Below are 16,475 nucleotides of genomic sequence, written 5' to 3'. Positions count from 1 at the left end.
TAACCGGACCAATGCTTAGTACGCAGCCACGAAGATACCGACCGGACGATCAAGTGATGCCGATCGGGTGGATAGACGCTGAGCGGACGACAACATGCCGAGTGCTCGATATATACAAACGAGCGGCACGTGGGACGCTGAGTAGACCGGCACGAGGCCGGGCGTGCGACCTAGATCAAGCGGTGTGGCCGAGCGGATGATCGGAAAGATGTCGATCGAGTAGACGGCGAGCGGACAACGCCGAACGAGCGACAGAGAAGATGACGATCAGTCGATCATGAAATGCTGGCCTGACGTGCTGAATGAGCTGCATCGAGAATGGTCAACGAGCGAACATAAAATGCTGGTCCGGTAGTCGAGTAGCGAGGAGTTGGCAATGCTGAATGAGCGATCGGAATGATGCCAATCGGATGGATAAATGCCGGACGAATGCTGTCGTGCGAACGATCGTAATGCTGCCGATCGGATGTATAGATGCGACCGCGTGCGACCGTGGTGACGTCGATCGGTCAGATAGATGCCGGGCGGACGATGCCGCGCGTGCGACCGTGGTCGATAGATGCCGAGCGGACGATGCGCGACCGTGGTGACGTCGATCGGTCGATAGATGCGGGCGGCGATGCGCGGCCGTGGTGACGTCGATCGGTCGATAATGCGGGCGGACGATACGCGGCGACCGTGGTGAAGTCGATCGGTCGATAGATGTCGGGCGGCGCATGGCGGTATCCGGCGCGCCGCGGGACATGCCCGGGCGGGATGCCAAGACGACGGACGAACCGACGCCGCGACCGCTGCATGACGGGCGGACGATCCTTTTGGTGGAGGATGACGATCGGTCAGATAGATGCCGGGCGGACGATGCCGCGCGTGCGACCGTGGTGACGTCGATCGGTCAGATAAATGCCGGGCGAACGATATCGCGCGTGCGACCGGAATGATGTCGATCAGAAGAATAGATACCTGGCCGCGACGACTGCTTGACCCCGAACGGGGGAGATAGATGATCATGAATCTGGTCCGTGGCCAGTCAAGGCCGCACAACCCCGAACGGGGGATATAGATATATGATGTGCTGGTCCGCTGAACTGGTCAGAAACCGGTGATGATCGCTTGAATATAATCCTCCCGGCCGATCAGCTCGGGGGCCTTCGTCATCGAGCCTGTGGCTCGGATATAAACCTCCCGGCTGCTTGGCTCGGGGGTCTTCGCCATCGAGCCCCTGGCTCGTATATAAACCTCCCGGCCGATCGGCTCGGGGGTCTTCGTCATCGAGCCTGTGGCTCGTATATAATCCTCCCGGCTGCTCGGCTTGGGGGTCTTCGCCATCGAGCCCCTGGCTCGGATATAAACCTCCCGGTCGATCGGCTCGGGGGCCTTCGTCATCGAGCTTGTGGCTCGTATATAATCCTCCCGGCCGATCGGCTCGAGGGCCTTCGGGTTGGAGCCCCTGGCTCGGAAAACCATATACCCGGCCGACCGGCTCGGGCCTTCGCTCCCTGAGGTAGTACTCAGCTAAAATGTACCTGGCCGAGCGGCTCAGGCCTTCGCTCCCTGAGGTAGTACTCAGCTAAAATGTACCTGGCCGAGCGGCTCAGGCCTTCGCTCCCTGAGGTAGTACTCAGCTAAAATGTACCGGCCGAGTGGCTCAGGCCTTCGCTCCCTGAGGTAGTACTCAGCTAAAATGTACCTGGCCGAGCGGCTCAGGCCTTCGCTTTCGAGTCTGGCTCGGATATAAACCTCCCGGCCACACGGCTCGGGGGCCTTCGTCTTCGAGCATGTGGCTCGGATATAAACCTCCCGGCCGATCGGCTCGGGGGGCCTTCGTCATCGAGCCTGTGGCTCGGATATAAACCTCCCGGCCGATATAAACCTCCCGGCCGATCGGCTCGGGGGCCTTCGTCTTCGAGCCTGTGGCTCGGATATAAACCTCCCGGCCGAACGGCTCGGGGGTCTTCGTCTTCGAGCCTATGTGTAACGTCCCGGCTCGGGCGGGCCCCACCCGAACCGAACCGGGAATGCTACCTGAATTGCCCATCGGGTTGACGATTAGCTCCACAGACCACCGGAGGTCCTTTCAGCGTGTTTTTTCCTCACTCGCACGCACCCTGGACAACTTCCCAGGAGGTCACCCATCCTCAGATTTCTCCAAGCCAAGCACGCTTAACTTTGGAGTTCTTTGAGTTTGGGCTTCCGAAAAGGAAGGTGCACCTTGGTGATATGGATAGTACCATCTAACCTTTTAAGTCATACTTAACCAGAATCTCAGAACCGGGGTATTATAATCACCCCCACTTAAAGACACAACGTCCTCGTTGTGTAACCACAAATCACACCACAAACAAATCCCAGAATCTCTCTCGCTAGGTGGTGCCCTGGGTGCTCCTACCACAGGCGCACTCACGGTCGCAAGGTCGCTCTGATACCATCTGTAACGTCCCGGCTCGGGCGGGCCCCACCCGAACCGAACCGGGAATGCTACCTGAATTGCCCATCGGGTTGACGATTAGCTCCACAGACCACCGGAGGTCCTTTCAGCGTGTTTTTTCCTCACTCGCACGCACCCTGGACAACTTCCCAGGAGGTCACCCATCCTCAGATTTCTCCAAGCCAAGCACGCTTAACTTTGGAGTTCTTTGAGTTTGGGCTTCCGAAAAGGAAGGTGCACCTTGGTGATATGGATAGTACCATCTAACCTTTTAAGTCATACTTAACCAGAATCTCAGAACCGGGGTATTAAACTATGGCTCGGATATAAACCTCCCGGCCGAACGGCTAGGGGGCCTTCGTCTTCGAGCCTGTGGCTCGGATATACAGCTCCCGGCCGAACGGCTCGGGGGCCTTCGTCTTCGAGCCTATGGCTCGTATATAAACCTCCCGGCCGAACGGCTCGGGGGCTTTCGAGTCTAGTACAGATCATATAACTGACAGAACAAATAACAGAAAAACTGACCGTGATCATGAGGATGGCAGAACTATCCAGCGTCGTTCATCTTCACGTTCCAGATCAGGCGCGTTCCCACAGACGGCGCCAATTTATTCCTGTCTGGAAGCTAAGGAGACGAACCTGCCGGTGTGACGTGTCTGGAAGGTTGACCGCATCCCCATGACCCGGTTGATGATCTGTCCTCTACGTTGACCGGATCGTCAGAGGTCCTCCTCCGGTCAACTGTACCTGTATCCCGCGACTCTGGTACCTCGGTGCTCGAGGCGAATCCACAAATGTATGAGTAACCACATAATAGTATAGCAGAATAATTAACTAAATGCAGAAAATGTACGAGAACGTACCCTGGCCCAGGGGGGCGCCCTCGGATGGATGAGTGAGCTGGTCATGTCGCCAATCGAGTCGTAGCAGCCCGGAACGATATAGCGGCTCACAGGCCGGCACACGGCACGCAGGCCGGATAATACGAATGACTAACGAGCATAATAATGGCACGAACAATGAAATACATCGGCCCGATGGCCGGATCCACATCGGCGGGCTGCCAAGGGCGACTATGGCGATGGTTTGGAGGTGGTATTCGCCGTGATCGCCGGCACCCACCACGGGAAGTGTAGGCGGCAGTGGCGGAGGTGTCGGATGTTTCTGGAGACGCCGGCGACGGCTGTGGCAGTCGCCGGAGGCGGCCGTGGCGACTGGAGACGCCGGCTGCTGCTGGAGGAGGCGACACCGGAGGGGGAGGCGGCGCTGGATGCCATACGCGACGGCGGTGCTCGGTTCTCTCCCTGGCAGCGGTGAAAACGCCCTCTCCTAGTCGGCGTCGATGGTGTGAGACCGGAGGAAGGGGGTAGAGGAGAGGAGGATAACTCCGGCGGCTTCATCGGCCGCCGACGAAGGGCTGGCGGCGGGCTCCCTTTCCTCTCACGAACAGAACCCTCTTCTGTTTCTCCCTGGCGGCGCCAGCCACAAAAACGCGAGGCCCCCCTCCTTTTTTCTTCGTGCTTGCCTTAATCCCCTAAAGAAACCTAAACATTCAATTACCCAAATGCCCTTTGACCTCCCCTTAATTCCTCCCATGCCACATTCATATCCGGAACATCTATGCAAACCCTCCATCTGTTGTTCGGCTTGGAGACCAGTACAATATTAGAAAGCCATCTCGGAAATTGTACCTCTCATATGTGGTGGACCTCTAACAATTTCTCTATCTCCTCTCGGATGACTAAGTTTTGTCCCGTGCTGAAGTCCCTTTTCTTTTGTTTGACAGGTCGAGCGCCCGATTGGACATGTAGTTCATGATGGGCTACACTCGGCGAGATACCAAGAAGCTCGTGTATCGACCAAGCGAAAACATCATGGTTCTGTCTGAGGCAAGATACCAGTTCCATTTTTTTCTCGACCTCTAGATCGGTAACAATGAAGGTGGTTGCTTCCGGGCGGTCAGGGTGGATCTGAACTTCTTATTTTTCTTCGTACACCAATGTGGGGGGTTTTTCGGTGGCAGCATTCACCTCCAAGCGTGGGGTCTTCCGAACGGCTCGTGCTTCCGTTCTTACCATCTCGATGTAACAACACCGAGCGACTAACTAATCTCCTTTGGCTTCCCCTACTTTACCATCCACTGGGAATTTGATCTTTTGACAGAAGGTGGACACTACCGCTCGGAACTCATTGAGTGTCGGTCGGCCCAAAATGACATTATAGGCCGAGGGTGCATCTACCACTATAAAATTTGTGGTCCTTGTCCGCTTCAAGGGCTCTTCTCCGAGCGAGATGGCTAACTTGATCTGGTCGATCAGCAATACTTCGTTGCCCGTGAAGCCGTAGAGCAGAGTCGTCATTGGCAGCAGTTCACTCTGGTCAATTTACAATTTATTGAATGTCTTCCAGTATATGATATTTACCGAACTCCCTGTATCAATAAAAGTGTGATGGACTGTATAATTAGAGATTACTGCCCAGATGATTAATGCATCGTCATAGGGGGCCTCCACTCCCTCCAAATCCTAGGGTCGAAGCTAATCTCGGGTCCCTCAGCTTTTTTCTTACTACAGCCCACGGCGTGGATCTCGAGTCGTCGTGCATGCAACTTCCTTGCTCGGTTAGAATCTCCGCTGGTCGGCCTGCCAACGATCATTCCTATCTCCCCCCGAGCGACATTACTTCGATTCTCTTCTTCCCTTGCGGATGGTCTGGTTCGCTCAGAGGAAGCCCGGGCAAGGATTCGGTCCCCTTGTGGTTGGTGATGACGTGATCCGGTCACCCTCCACGAATTCCTTCATTCTGCAGATCATCTTCACTAACACTGATCAGGAGGTGGCGATCATCTGCGGTATCCTCATGGAATCGACCTGCCATCTACCAGGTCGTAGTAATCCCTGGTGTTATGCGTCGTTGACCGATGAAATGTGCAAAACATCGCCGCCCACCTCTTGCCTCCTGGACGAGCGGCTGCCATCTGCTATACGGCATGTGGCTTAGGCTCCTGGTGTGAAGGGGCTCCCGTCCGAGGTCCTTTTGGTGGTTGATGACTACTTGATTGACGCCGCTCGGATGCTGCTGCAGGATCGGCGGTCATCTCTTTCTTCCTTGCCACCTGGGCTTCTTCCACATTAATGTACTCATTGGCCTTCTTTTGGAGGTGCCCAAAGTCCTTAGGCAGTCGCCGAATAAGTGATCGGAAGAACTCTCCCTCGATGAGCCCTTGAGTGAAGGCGTTCACCAGTACATCTAAGGAGATCACCAGAATATCCATCGCCACCTGATTAAAACACTGGATATAGGCCATTAGGGCCTCTTGGGGCCCTTGCTTTAGCGAGAATAGATTTACACTAGTCTTCTGGCGGCGGCTACTAGCAAAATAGTGTAGAAATGCCGCTTGGAAATCCTTGAAGTTGTAGATAGAACTGTTCGGCAACCATTTGAACCACCGTTGTGCTGATCCAGACAGAGTAGTAAGGAAGACTCTGCATTTCACCCTGTCCGTGTACTGATGAAGGGTGGCCGCGTTGTCAAACTTGGCCAAGTGATCGACGGGGTCGGTTGTTCCGTTATACTCTCCGATCATTAACGAAGTATAGTGCTTCTGCAGGGGGTCACTTAGGATTCCCTCCGAAAATTGTTGATTGACCCGCTCGGGCGAGTTGTCTTCCCTAGGCGCTTTTCCCTTTCGTTCATCCCGTATAAGTGCCTCATCCGAGGAGGATCTCCGGTCTCTATCCGCTTGGCCTCTTTCTACTGGGGAACCCATGATAGCACTCAGTTGAAGGGAATTAACGCATTGCGGGCGCCCTCATAGGAGTCAATCGGTCTTTTATTCCGCTCCCGAGCAGAAAATTGATCCACTTGATTTTCTCTTTATCTTTCAGTTTACCGATCTGCTGCAGAGACGGCAGGCTCATGCGTTGGTCGATCGTCCATCACCTGTTACTGTTGCTCCAATATTTTCATAGCTAAAGCTTGTATTAGTGCATCGAGTTCCTCTTGCGTCAGTGTCACTGTTGTGAGTTGTCCAGCGTCTTCCATCTTCTTATTCGAATACAGACAACGTTCTCACAGACAACGCCAAATTGATCATGTTCGAATGAAGAAAGCTGGAAAGCTGAGAATTGGGTGGCCACTGACAGGAAGAAGACTTCGATGATCCTGCAAAACAAAATCAAGACCAGAGAAGGGGTGTCTGGCGTTGATCCTTAGACGCTCAAGTTAGGACAGGGGAGAAGAGTAAGAAAATAGAGAATTGTAGAACTCAAAAATATTTTTCTTGCCTTTTCCTCATACCTGTAGACCCTTTTTATACCTTTCTAGATGACCTTTTGTCTTTCCTTATTTAATGGTGTGGTTTAATGACAAATAGAAGGCATTTTTATCTTATCTTCTACACATTTATTAACAGATTTCGTGTTCCCCTTTACTTTTTCTTTCCCTTATTAATTGTCTTTCCCTCCTGCATAGTGTTATTCCTTGCGCAAGTCGGACGATCCGTTTATGAGTACTGATCCTGTTCGAACCAAGAGTCAACGAACGCTGGGGATGCGGCGCTCCCTGCTGGATCCTCGAGTGCTCCGGTGAACCTGCAGCAAAACCGAGCCGGGAGGGGTGTCCCGGCGACGGCCCTCCGACACTCAAGTCAGGTAAGCTACGATGAACAAAGTGGCTTCCAAAATCTCAGAATACGTACCTCTCCGGCGAAATCTGAGGTTCTTTATATAGAGCTATGAAGGGTCTGGGCACACGAACCTAGGTGCATAAGTGTCTTCTGTCTTTTCCTAGGTATGCGGCTGTCAGAAAGCTTACCTGTCCTTTCCTAGGTATGTGGCTGTCAGAAAACTTACCTGACCCATATCGCTACAGTCAAAGCATGCCCTCGATGGGACAACAGAATCCCCTGTCACGAGATTTGGAGCATGACACACACGTGAAACCTACCGGTTGTCAGAGGAGAAATCCTCGGGTCTTTTTCCTTGCTCCAAAACTTATCGTCCGAGCGGACATCTCCCTAAACATCCGACCGGACATACGCAATGGTTTACTTGTGCTTGGTGGAGGCGAATAAACAGGGACGCTTTATGACTGTGACCGGTCAAAAGGTCAGCTCGGTCCGTGACCTTTTTAACTGAGCGTCGGAACCCCGATTTGACAGGGTCTTCCAACTATAAGTGCGAGCCGGCCGGACCCTTCCGGGTATTCGATTCCATCGGGCGGCCGGCCGTCTACGGTCGTCCGTCCGGTCGGACCACACTCTCCTCGGATGAGCGACTGCTCCGGTGACTTTAACTTGGCGTTGACTTTGCCTGAAGGGGGGACCCGCTCTTACTACCGGATCAAGTACAATACCAACGTCGTACTGAAAGCCGATCGAATGCCCCGATCAACCTATATTACAAGTATGTTCGGCACGAGCTCCTAGCTCATTTGACGGGTCGATTAATTAGAGTATCAACTGTCGACCGTCTGATCGATCGAATAATATTTCCTCTGATCGACCGACGCACCCATATTGATCTCTTTGACTTTTCTTTAACATGACAATTGAGCTATAATACGAATTTATCCTAATACAATTCGCAAAGTTAAAATCGACTTGAGGGTATGTATATAATTTTAATAGGGGTTGGTGGAATAACCGACCTTTTAATATAAAAAAAAAAAATAAAAGAAGCGACTAAAATGATGCTTTTCTGAATTTTTTTTTTTCCAATAAAAAATTATTTTTAATAATCAGATCCTAAAAATGGCTATTTAATATTTTACTCGATCCAACGCCAGCAGTAGACCACGTCGCCCGCTTCGAAATCAAAAATCCCTACAATGGTTGAAAGAAACAGCTGGCCATCGGCACTCGAGCCACCCGACGACCCGCCGCTCCCGGCTCCGCCGCCGCCGGACGGTTGCCGCATCAGTCTCCCCTTCGATTCATTTTAAAACGATCTTTATATTCGACCTTTGGATCCACGTGACTGAACACGTCATCGTCCCCTCGATTTATGATGATTCGATATCCTCGTGATGCGTTTGAGATTCTCCTCCTGGCGCTTAGATTTCAGTGCATCCAATGGGAAGAGGCCACGTGCGAACGTAAGATGAATAATTGACGCTGCTGGGCGATGCTTTCATAATTTATTTTCTTTCTTTCGGTAAAAAATAAATGGCCATTCCACTATGCTCATTAATTGTTTGGCGTACAATCGAAGAAGAGATCATGAATTAATGATGATAATAATTAATCATCATAATAATTTAAAATGTGGAATTTGGCGCATCGATTAGTTAGTTAATCAAAGGTAGGATCGTAGGGCACGCCGGTGGCCGGAATCCAAGTCCGGCCGGCGATGAACCGGCTCACTGTGAAAGGTCTCACGACGGACGGCCGGCCGACCACGTGGTACCCGGGCCACCTGACCCTCCGCGACATTCTCGAACCCGGTCCTGTGTTCCTGAACTCGGCGTAGTAGAGAGTGTCGAGCGCGAACGCGCCGTTGAACGGCAGCCACCCCGCCGGGTCGATCAGGCCGGCGATGTCGTTCTGCATGTAGACCGTGCGGGAGTACTGCATCCACGGCCGGCCGAGGTAGGACCGGACCCCGGACCGGTCGCGCGCGAGGTCGGGCGCGGCCCGGATGGTAGACCGCTGGACCACGATGCCGGTGTTCTGGTTCGGGTCGCTCCGCCCCTGCGCCGTGATCACGTCCGACTCGCCGTGGCGCGGTAGGCGGGCGAGGATGTTGCACCGCTGCAGCACCACGGCGGCGTTGCCGAAGATGAAGTCGATGGTGCCGGAGATGTCACACTCGCGGTAAAATTGGCGCTGCGAGTAGACGAAGAGCGTGTCCTGGTACCCCTCGATACTGCACCGGTAGAAGGCGGATCGGTCGGACGCTGACATCAGCGCCACCGCCTGCGAGCCCGGCCCGTAGGTGTTCCTGAACGTGATCCCTCTCGCTATGAATCCGTCGCCAAAAACGCCTAATTAAACCAAAAAAAAAGTTTTTTTTGATCGGATCATGTGTGCTTGCTATAAAAATTAGATGCTTTGGAGCTTACTGAAGGTGGCGGAGCTGAGGGTGGTGTAGCCGTTAGCGACGCTCCGGCTGCCGGTGATGATGGTCCGGCCTATGCCGTCGCCAATCATGACGAGGTTGTTTAAACTACTGATGACCTGCAAGATCTCGTCGTAGACGCCGGCCTTGACGTAGATCACGAACCTGGAGCTTGCTCTGTTTTGAGAGCGGGCGGCGGCGTCGAGAGCTTCCCTGATGGTCCGGAAGTTGCCAGAGCCGTCCTGGGCCACCACGATGTTAGCTTGCTGAGCGCTCTGCAGGAGCCTCCGGTGCCTACTTCCGGTGTCGGAGAGTGTCATCCAGGTCGGGGGGTGGTCAGGGGCTGCGGCGCTGGATGAGGCATTGCGACCTGCGGCGGAGGCAGCGTAGCGGTTGATGGCCAGGCAGTTGCTAATGAGCTCGGAGACGTTGCAACGCGTGACGGGGGCAATAACGGCGACGGAGGCTCCGGTATCGTTGAAACCCTTAAGGCAGGTCCCGAGGTTCGTGAGCGCGGCGCTGAGCCAGGTCTGCGAGTCGAAGGCGGTGGCGGATCTGCACCGGGACGCGGCGTCGGCGAGGGTGCGGTTGAGCTGGAGGACGGTGTTGGCGTAGAGCTTCCAGCAGTCGAGCCAGGCTGTGCGCGCGCGGGCGCTGCGTCGGCACGCCGGGCCGCGCTGCCGAAGGTGGTGGCGCGCGCGGAGGGAGAGGTCAAACGCCACCCGGAGCGAGAGCCGGTAGAACTCCTCCTTGTCCTTGGGCGACCGACCGCGGCCGCGGAGGTAGTAGCGGCAAGGCTCCGGGTGCGGCGTCGTGCCGCACCAGTACTCAATGTCGCGACCACCGTGGCCAGTGATATCACCGGCTAAAACTATCGCCGGAAAGAAGGAGAAGAAGATGAAGAACAGCGGAGGTAGCATCGGCCGTTGCATGGTTGATGTTGCGAAGGGAGAGTGAGTGGGGTCAATGTTTGGTGGGGTTTTAAATTGCAGGCTCTCTGCTCCTGGAGAAGATTACTTAGCTTTGATGGAAAGATTTCAGTGAAAAAAATTATTATACGCAAAAGATCACTTCCAGCTTGATCTTCACTTCTTCATCATTGGCAAGTTAAATATTGCCGCAGAATTTAAAATAAAATGACTACTTTTAATTTTAAACAAGATACACATGCAAACGTTTGGGAGTGCACTAAAACTTTCCCATACAAAGTCACACCGACTCTGACAGTGTAGTGAATGCTCATGAGGGTGCATGATCGACAATGACTCACATGAAATAAAGGGACTGTATGAATTGATCTTGGAGACGAGCCTTAGGCTTGAGACTGAAGCAAGGAATTAAGTTTCCTAGATTTGACGAGCATTGACTTTAGTTTCTGGTTGAAGGCAATTGAGGGGCACATATGATCACTTAGAATTGCAGCAAAGATTAGCAGATGATTAATTGGTCAGGTCAGATACCATAGCTGGTATTTCATCATGTATTTTTCTATCTAGTAAACTTCAGGAATAAGGTACTAAATGCATCATCTATAGTGTAATGATAAGTCAAATAAAAAACAAAAAAACATTCGTCAAACAGCAACGCAGAAGTTTGTTTACTGGATCATGCAAAAGCTGAAGGCCTGACCTGTCCTTTATAATCTCAAGAAATATGAAGAATACAAACTGTTGTGTTTGGTTCCAACAAAATAGAAACATGAGACAGATTCCACAAGCCTTTAAGCCGTTGCAGCTTCTTCTTTAGCAGCTAGTTGATTTTGGATGTGTTGAGGGACGACGTCAAAGTTAGCGAGCTGCATCGTGTAAGATGCTCGTCCTTTTGTCATCCCACGAAGGGTACTAACATACTGGAACATTTCAGCCAATGGTACCAAAGCATCTACAACCTGCAAATTTGAAGCATCGGCAAAGGGGATGCATTTCAATTAATAGCAATTGTGTCGATCAATAGTATAAACTGAATAATACTAAGCTGATTTCACCATTCTCTCAATAAGCAAATATCAAAAGGGAACATAGTTTCACATACCTTAAGACCACCTGGCTTATCACCAAAGTTGTTAATCTGGCCTCTTCTTGAGTTAAGATCACCAATAACATCACCTAAATGCTCTTCTGGGGTGACTACCTCCACTTTCATAATAGGTTCGAGCAATCTTGGGTTAGCTTTTCTAATACCTTGGCGGAAAGCACCCCTGGCTGCCAGTTGAAATGCCAGAACACTGGAATCAACATCATGATAGGTTCCATCAACCAATACTGCTCTGACATCGACAACCGGGTAGCCGGCTAGCACACCATTGCTCATGCATTCTTCCAGCCCTTTCATGACACCTGGAATGTACTCTTTTGGGACTGCTCCTCCCTTTATCTCACTCTTGAACTCATACCCACTACCTGGTTCCAATGGCTCAAATCTGACTGTAACGTCTGCAAATTGCCCTGCCCCACCAGACTGTTTCTTATGGATGTATTGGACTTCAGATACTCTTGAGATGCTTTCTCTATAGTTTACCTGTGGTGCGCCTACATTTGCCTCAACCTGTTTGCAAATGGAATGCGGTAGGAATTAATGTAGCCATAAACCTTGCAATGGGATATAATCAAGCTTTAAAGGATAATAAATAGCAATTCCTAAATTGGAAATGAAATTTCAGAAGAGATACAAAAAAAATTCAGTCATACATGGTAACCAAGCATCAAAATATTAAAAATGAACTATATTATATAACCACCCCCTAACCTATATTCGAACATTAATAACCATCGCTAATAACAATCATGTGCATAATAGCTAACATGCATAAAAAACAAGTAATTCTCCACTTCTTGTGCATCAGGTCTGTTTCTTTTGATATTTGCAACATTGAATGGTAGAACAATAGTTTTTTGAAAACTTCCAGACTAGATTACTAAGCTAGACACATACCTTGAATTCCCTCTTCAAGCGATCAACGATGATATCAAGATGCAGCTCCCCCATTCCCTCAATAACAGTTTGGTTAGTTTCTTCATCCCTTGAGAAATGGAAAGAAGGATCCTCTTGAACCAACTTGATCAGACCAGCTGCCATTTTGTCAACATCTGCCTTGGTCTTGGGTTCTATTGCAACCTTAATGACAGGATCGGGAAAGTCCATTCTTTCGAGGACTACAGGGTTATCTGGATCACAGAGTGTTTCACCTGTGATTGTATCTTTCAGGCCTGCAAGAGCCACAATATCACCAGTTAAAGCTGCCTTGACATCCTCCCTACTGTTAGCATGCATCTCTAAAAGTCGTCCTATTCTCTCTTTCTTTCCTTTGTTTGCATTCAGAACATAAGAACCCGCAGATAATTTCCCTGAGTAAACTCTTACAAATGTAAGAGATCCTACAAATGAATCATTCATGATCTTGAAAGCCAATCCAGCAAATGGCTCATCATCTTTAGGAAGCCTTTCAATGGTGACCTCTGGGTTATCAGCATCGGTACCTTTGATTGGTGGCAACTCAAGAGGTGATGGTAGATAATCCACCACAGCATCAAGCAATGGCTGAACACCTTTGTTTTTAAATGCTGACCCACATAAAACTGGCACAAAACTGCCTGATACAGTGCCTTTTCTTATTAGCTTCTTCAGTGTCGCTTCATCTGGCTCAACTCCTTCTAGGTAGTGCTCCATAGTTTCATCATCTAACTCAACAACAGTTTCTATCATCAGGCTGCGGTACTCCTGAGCAATGTCTTGCAGATCAGCAGGTATGTCTTCATAAGTAAATTTGGCACCAAGTTCCTCGCCTGTCCATATGACAGCTTTCATTTTCAAGAGATCAATAATTCCTTGAAATCTATCTTCTGCACCAACAGGCAACTGAAGGACCAAGGGTTTGGCACCTAAGTTCGATATTATCATATCCCTTGTTCGGAAAAAGTTAGCTCCAAGGCGATCCATTTTGTTGACAAAGCATATTCTTGGGACACCATATTTGTCTGCTTGTCTCCAAACAGTCTCAGATTGTGGCTCCACACCGGCAACACTGTCAAAGAGACAAATAGCACCATCTAGTACCCTCAGTGCTCTCTCAACTTCAAGTGTAAAATCCACATGGCCAGGAGTGTCTATAATATTGATCCTGTGATTGTTCCAGAAGGTGGTGGTTGCTGCTGAGGTTATAGTGATTCCCCTCTCCTGCTCCTGCTCCATCCAATCCATTGTTGCCGTGCCCTCATGCACCTCACCAATCTTGTAATTCCTCCCTGTGTAGTAGAGAATCCGCTCTGTTGTAGTAGTTTTTCCTGCATCTATGTGAGCCATGATACCAATATTGCGGTAGTCCTTCAATGGTACTTGGCGCTTTGTCTCTGTAACAAAGTAACAGAATTACCATCATCCTTCGACAAAAACAAGAACTTGTTAGAATAAATATTGGTTCAGTTGCAGGGATCTTATTTGCCCTTTAAACTGCCATGTAAGACTATGTTGCTACTAATATCCAGATCTTTTGGCCACTTTTTACATTAAATAGAGATTGTTGTTCTTCCTCTTCCTTGCAAATTTTCAGCTGTAGTTGCTTAAACTTGTTTAGTTAGTCCATTCATGGAATGAGGCACAAGGCCAATTACTTACAATCTTACCCTCAAACATCCAAATAAATTAGAAGGGAAGATAGAATACCAAGGGTATGCATGGTGAAAGGGTTGCACTAACATCTAGAATTTTATCAAACTTCAGGTGAATCAAGACTTAAACATTCTCATTATCCATAAAAGTGATACAATAATGTATTTGATAATTGTCTATGGCCATAAAAATATCAATTCTTCTATTAAAAAAAGAATTCACATTTGTGTTCCATGATGGTTGCAACCTTATAAATCCTCAAATATCTACCTACACCTCTAGGGGTGAGACCATACTACCACAAAGGCTGGCTATTGCCTCCCTCCTCCTCGATATTAGATCCATATGGTACTAGTATTCTAGTGATATCCATTCTTTTGCAAGTGTCAAAATCTATATACAGAGAGTTAGAGATAATATGTTTGGCAGTCCTCCCTGAAACTTCTCATGCCATACATCACTATGTTTATCCCACTTGACCTATAAGCTACAGTCCAGGGAAGGAACATATACTCCAGAATAGTTTTAAATGGGATCATTAGCAGCACTTAGGGTTAACAAATGATACTGACAATAATTTATTTAGCCTTTTCCTTTTTGATAGATATTATTATCCCACAAAGTTTGGTCACTAATGAATGACTTCAATTCGTACCAATTTTCCTTCCCATTTCCAACCACTATCTAAATTATCCTTCTTATATTATTTTTTATTTTACCAACACCATCTAGATAGAACAAGCAAGCATCTTTTCCAAATTGAGCTATTAAAGTTACAAAGTTGCATTTGCTAATCTTTCAATAGCTCAAACCCCACATCTTTTGAAGTCTTTCGCTTGATGTGAAATCAATCCTGTATAGAGGATTTTGAGTTGGAGTAGAGTTATAAGAAAGTCGAAGTTTTGAACAGATTAGCTGATTTACCAACTGATACATTTAGAAGATGACTTGACAGATGTTTGTGAAATGTTTTTAAAAGGAACAAAATCCTCAAGAACTTTTACCAAGGACGTATAACCAAAAAAACAAATGGCATCAGAGAGAGATAAGATCATTCAATGAACAAACCGTGGCAAAGTGCCATCAAATTTTCTAATGACACCTGCTGACACTATAAATGTACTCGAACATTAGCATTATTAACCACAATGACATATTTCTGTGTCTACTAAACCTCTAGTGTCTGACGACTTCAGAACTATATATTTTAGTATACAATCCTGTTTGCTCGTATTGTTTCAAAACAATAAGATCAGTAATATAAATTCAGGTATCACTTTTTATTTCGCATCAAGCAAAGGATTTTCAGTAGGGAACATGGAGTGATTGATTCATCTGGATATCTTCTGCCGCAATAAATCAAACAGGTTTGATGTGTTCTACAAACACTAACAGGAAAAATAATTAAACTTCAGAGATACAAAAGCAGCCAGTAGCTAAGAGGGCAAAGAGACAGCGAGGGTAGGACGAACCATCATCGGCTATGGCTACCACGAATAACCTCCCGCTGCGCTGCTTCTGTACCGGAACCGCCGGCAAGCTCGTCTTGAGGCGCCGGCCCAACAAGTCGGCAGCGGGAGCCTGGAGGAGGCCAGCGGTGAAGAAATAGTTGGGGCCAAGGCAGCTCCGGCGAGAAGAGAAGGGGAGGCGCCGGCGCGAACCCCGGATACCGCCGCAGGTGGCTGAGGCCGACGCCGTCATCCGCATGGTTCCCTCCGCCATGGCCGTAGATAACGCTCTGCCGCTATCCCTCTATCTGTTTGTCGAAATGTCTAGTTATATATACTCGTCCCATAAGTAATATATACATTAACAATTTATATTTGTACCGTATAAATCTCACACTCTAATTATCCAAAAAAAATATTATTATAATTATTATTTTTTTCCCTTGATGTTTTGCCAGTGTTCTAAACTCTAAACATACAACTAAATGGTCAGGAATTTGTGTGAAATAAGACACACTACCAGTTGAGCAGCTCCAACGGCTGAGAAGCTGCCACGTCAGTGGGCTTCTAATCCTTGAAATGTGAGGTCGGGAAGTGGACTCTGTGTGGGCTCCATGTTGGGCCGAGCCAAGCACGAAATTATGGCCCGAAGCCGTGGAATGTGGCGTCTTATCTTCCATTGATTATTATAAGATGTGCCAATTGGGTCGGATTGGCCAGACGGGTCGGATCCATTATGCTTATTGTCTAATAAGGCCGTTTAACATTTGTGCTTGGCTTTGAGCCTTCGACGATGACTGAGGGATTCGCATTGGCCGGCGAAGCACCGTGTGCTTATATAGCTTACACGGTGACCGGATCCGCGGAGCGTAGAAGCTGCTGTGGCGTAACTCCCTCGACGGGAAGGGGTTTACAAAACAGAAGAAACGATTAATTATT

The 16,475-nt window shown here is 49.1% G+C and overlaps 2 protein-coding genes across 2 annotated transcripts; both read right to left on the bottom strand.

Moving 5' to 3' along the window:
• Positions 1–8,604: 8,604 nt before the first annotated feature.
• LOC121980791 (pectinesterase-like) lies at positions 8,605–10,687 on the bottom strand. The gene is made up of 2 exons (XM_042533003.1): positions 9,488–10,687; positions 8,605–9,409 (listed from the first exon to the last, which is right to left on the bottom strand). Exons 1-2 carry the CDS (start codon positions 10,413–10,415, stop codon positions 8,718–8,720), a joined length of 1,620 nt encoding a protein of 539 aa, XP_042388937.1. The 5' UTR covers positions 10,416–10,687; the 3' UTR covers positions 8,605–8,717.
• A 369-nt stretch (positions 10,688–11,056) lies between these two features.
• Positions 11,057–15,868, bottom strand: LOC121980790 (elongation factor G, chloroplastic). Its single transcript, XM_042533002.1, has 4 exons — positions 15,561–15,868; positions 12,415–13,829; positions 11,515–12,027; positions 11,057–11,371 (listed from the first exon to the last, which is right to left on the bottom strand). The coding sequence occupies exons 1-4, from the start codon at positions 15,808–15,810 to the stop codon at positions 11,204–11,206; spliced, it is 2,346 nt and encodes a 781-aa protein (XP_042388936.1). The 5' UTR covers positions 15,811–15,868; the 3' UTR covers positions 11,057–11,203.
• Between the last annotated feature and the right edge of the window lie 607 nt (positions 15,869–16,475).

The sequence above is a fragment of the Zingiber officinale genome, chromosome 5A (assembly GCF_018446385.1).
Source record: "Zingiber officinale cultivar Zhangliang chromosome 5A, Zo_v1.1, whole genome shotgun sequence".
NCBI lineage: Eukaryota > Viridiplantae > Streptophyta > Magnoliopsida > Zingiberales > Zingiberaceae > Zingiber > Zingiber officinale.
The sequence above is the reverse complement of the archived record's forward strand: the minus strand, read 5'-3'. Positions and strand labels throughout refer to the sequence as shown.

Coding starts and splice junctions, on each gene's coding strand:
- LOC121980791 (XM_042533003.1), bottom strand. CDS start 10,415: ATGCAACGGCCGATGCTACCTCCGCTGTTCTTCATCTTCTTCTCCTTC. Junction 9,410..9,487: donor CCTCAGCTCCGCCACCTTCA/GTAAGCTCCAAA, acceptor TGGTTTAATTAG/GCGTTTTTGGCGACGGATTC.
- LOC121980790 (XM_042533002.1), bottom strand. CDS start 15,810: ATGGCGGAGGGAACCATGCGGATGACGGCGTCGGCCTCAGCCACCTGC. Junction 13,830..15,560: donor GGTAGCCATAGCCGATGATG/GTTCGTCCTACC, acceptor ACTTTGTTACAG/AGACAAAGCGCCAAGTACCA. Junction 11,372..11,514: donor ATAAGCCAGGTGGTCTTAAG/GTATGTGAAACT, acceptor TCAAATTTGCAG/GTTGTAGATGCTTTGGTACC.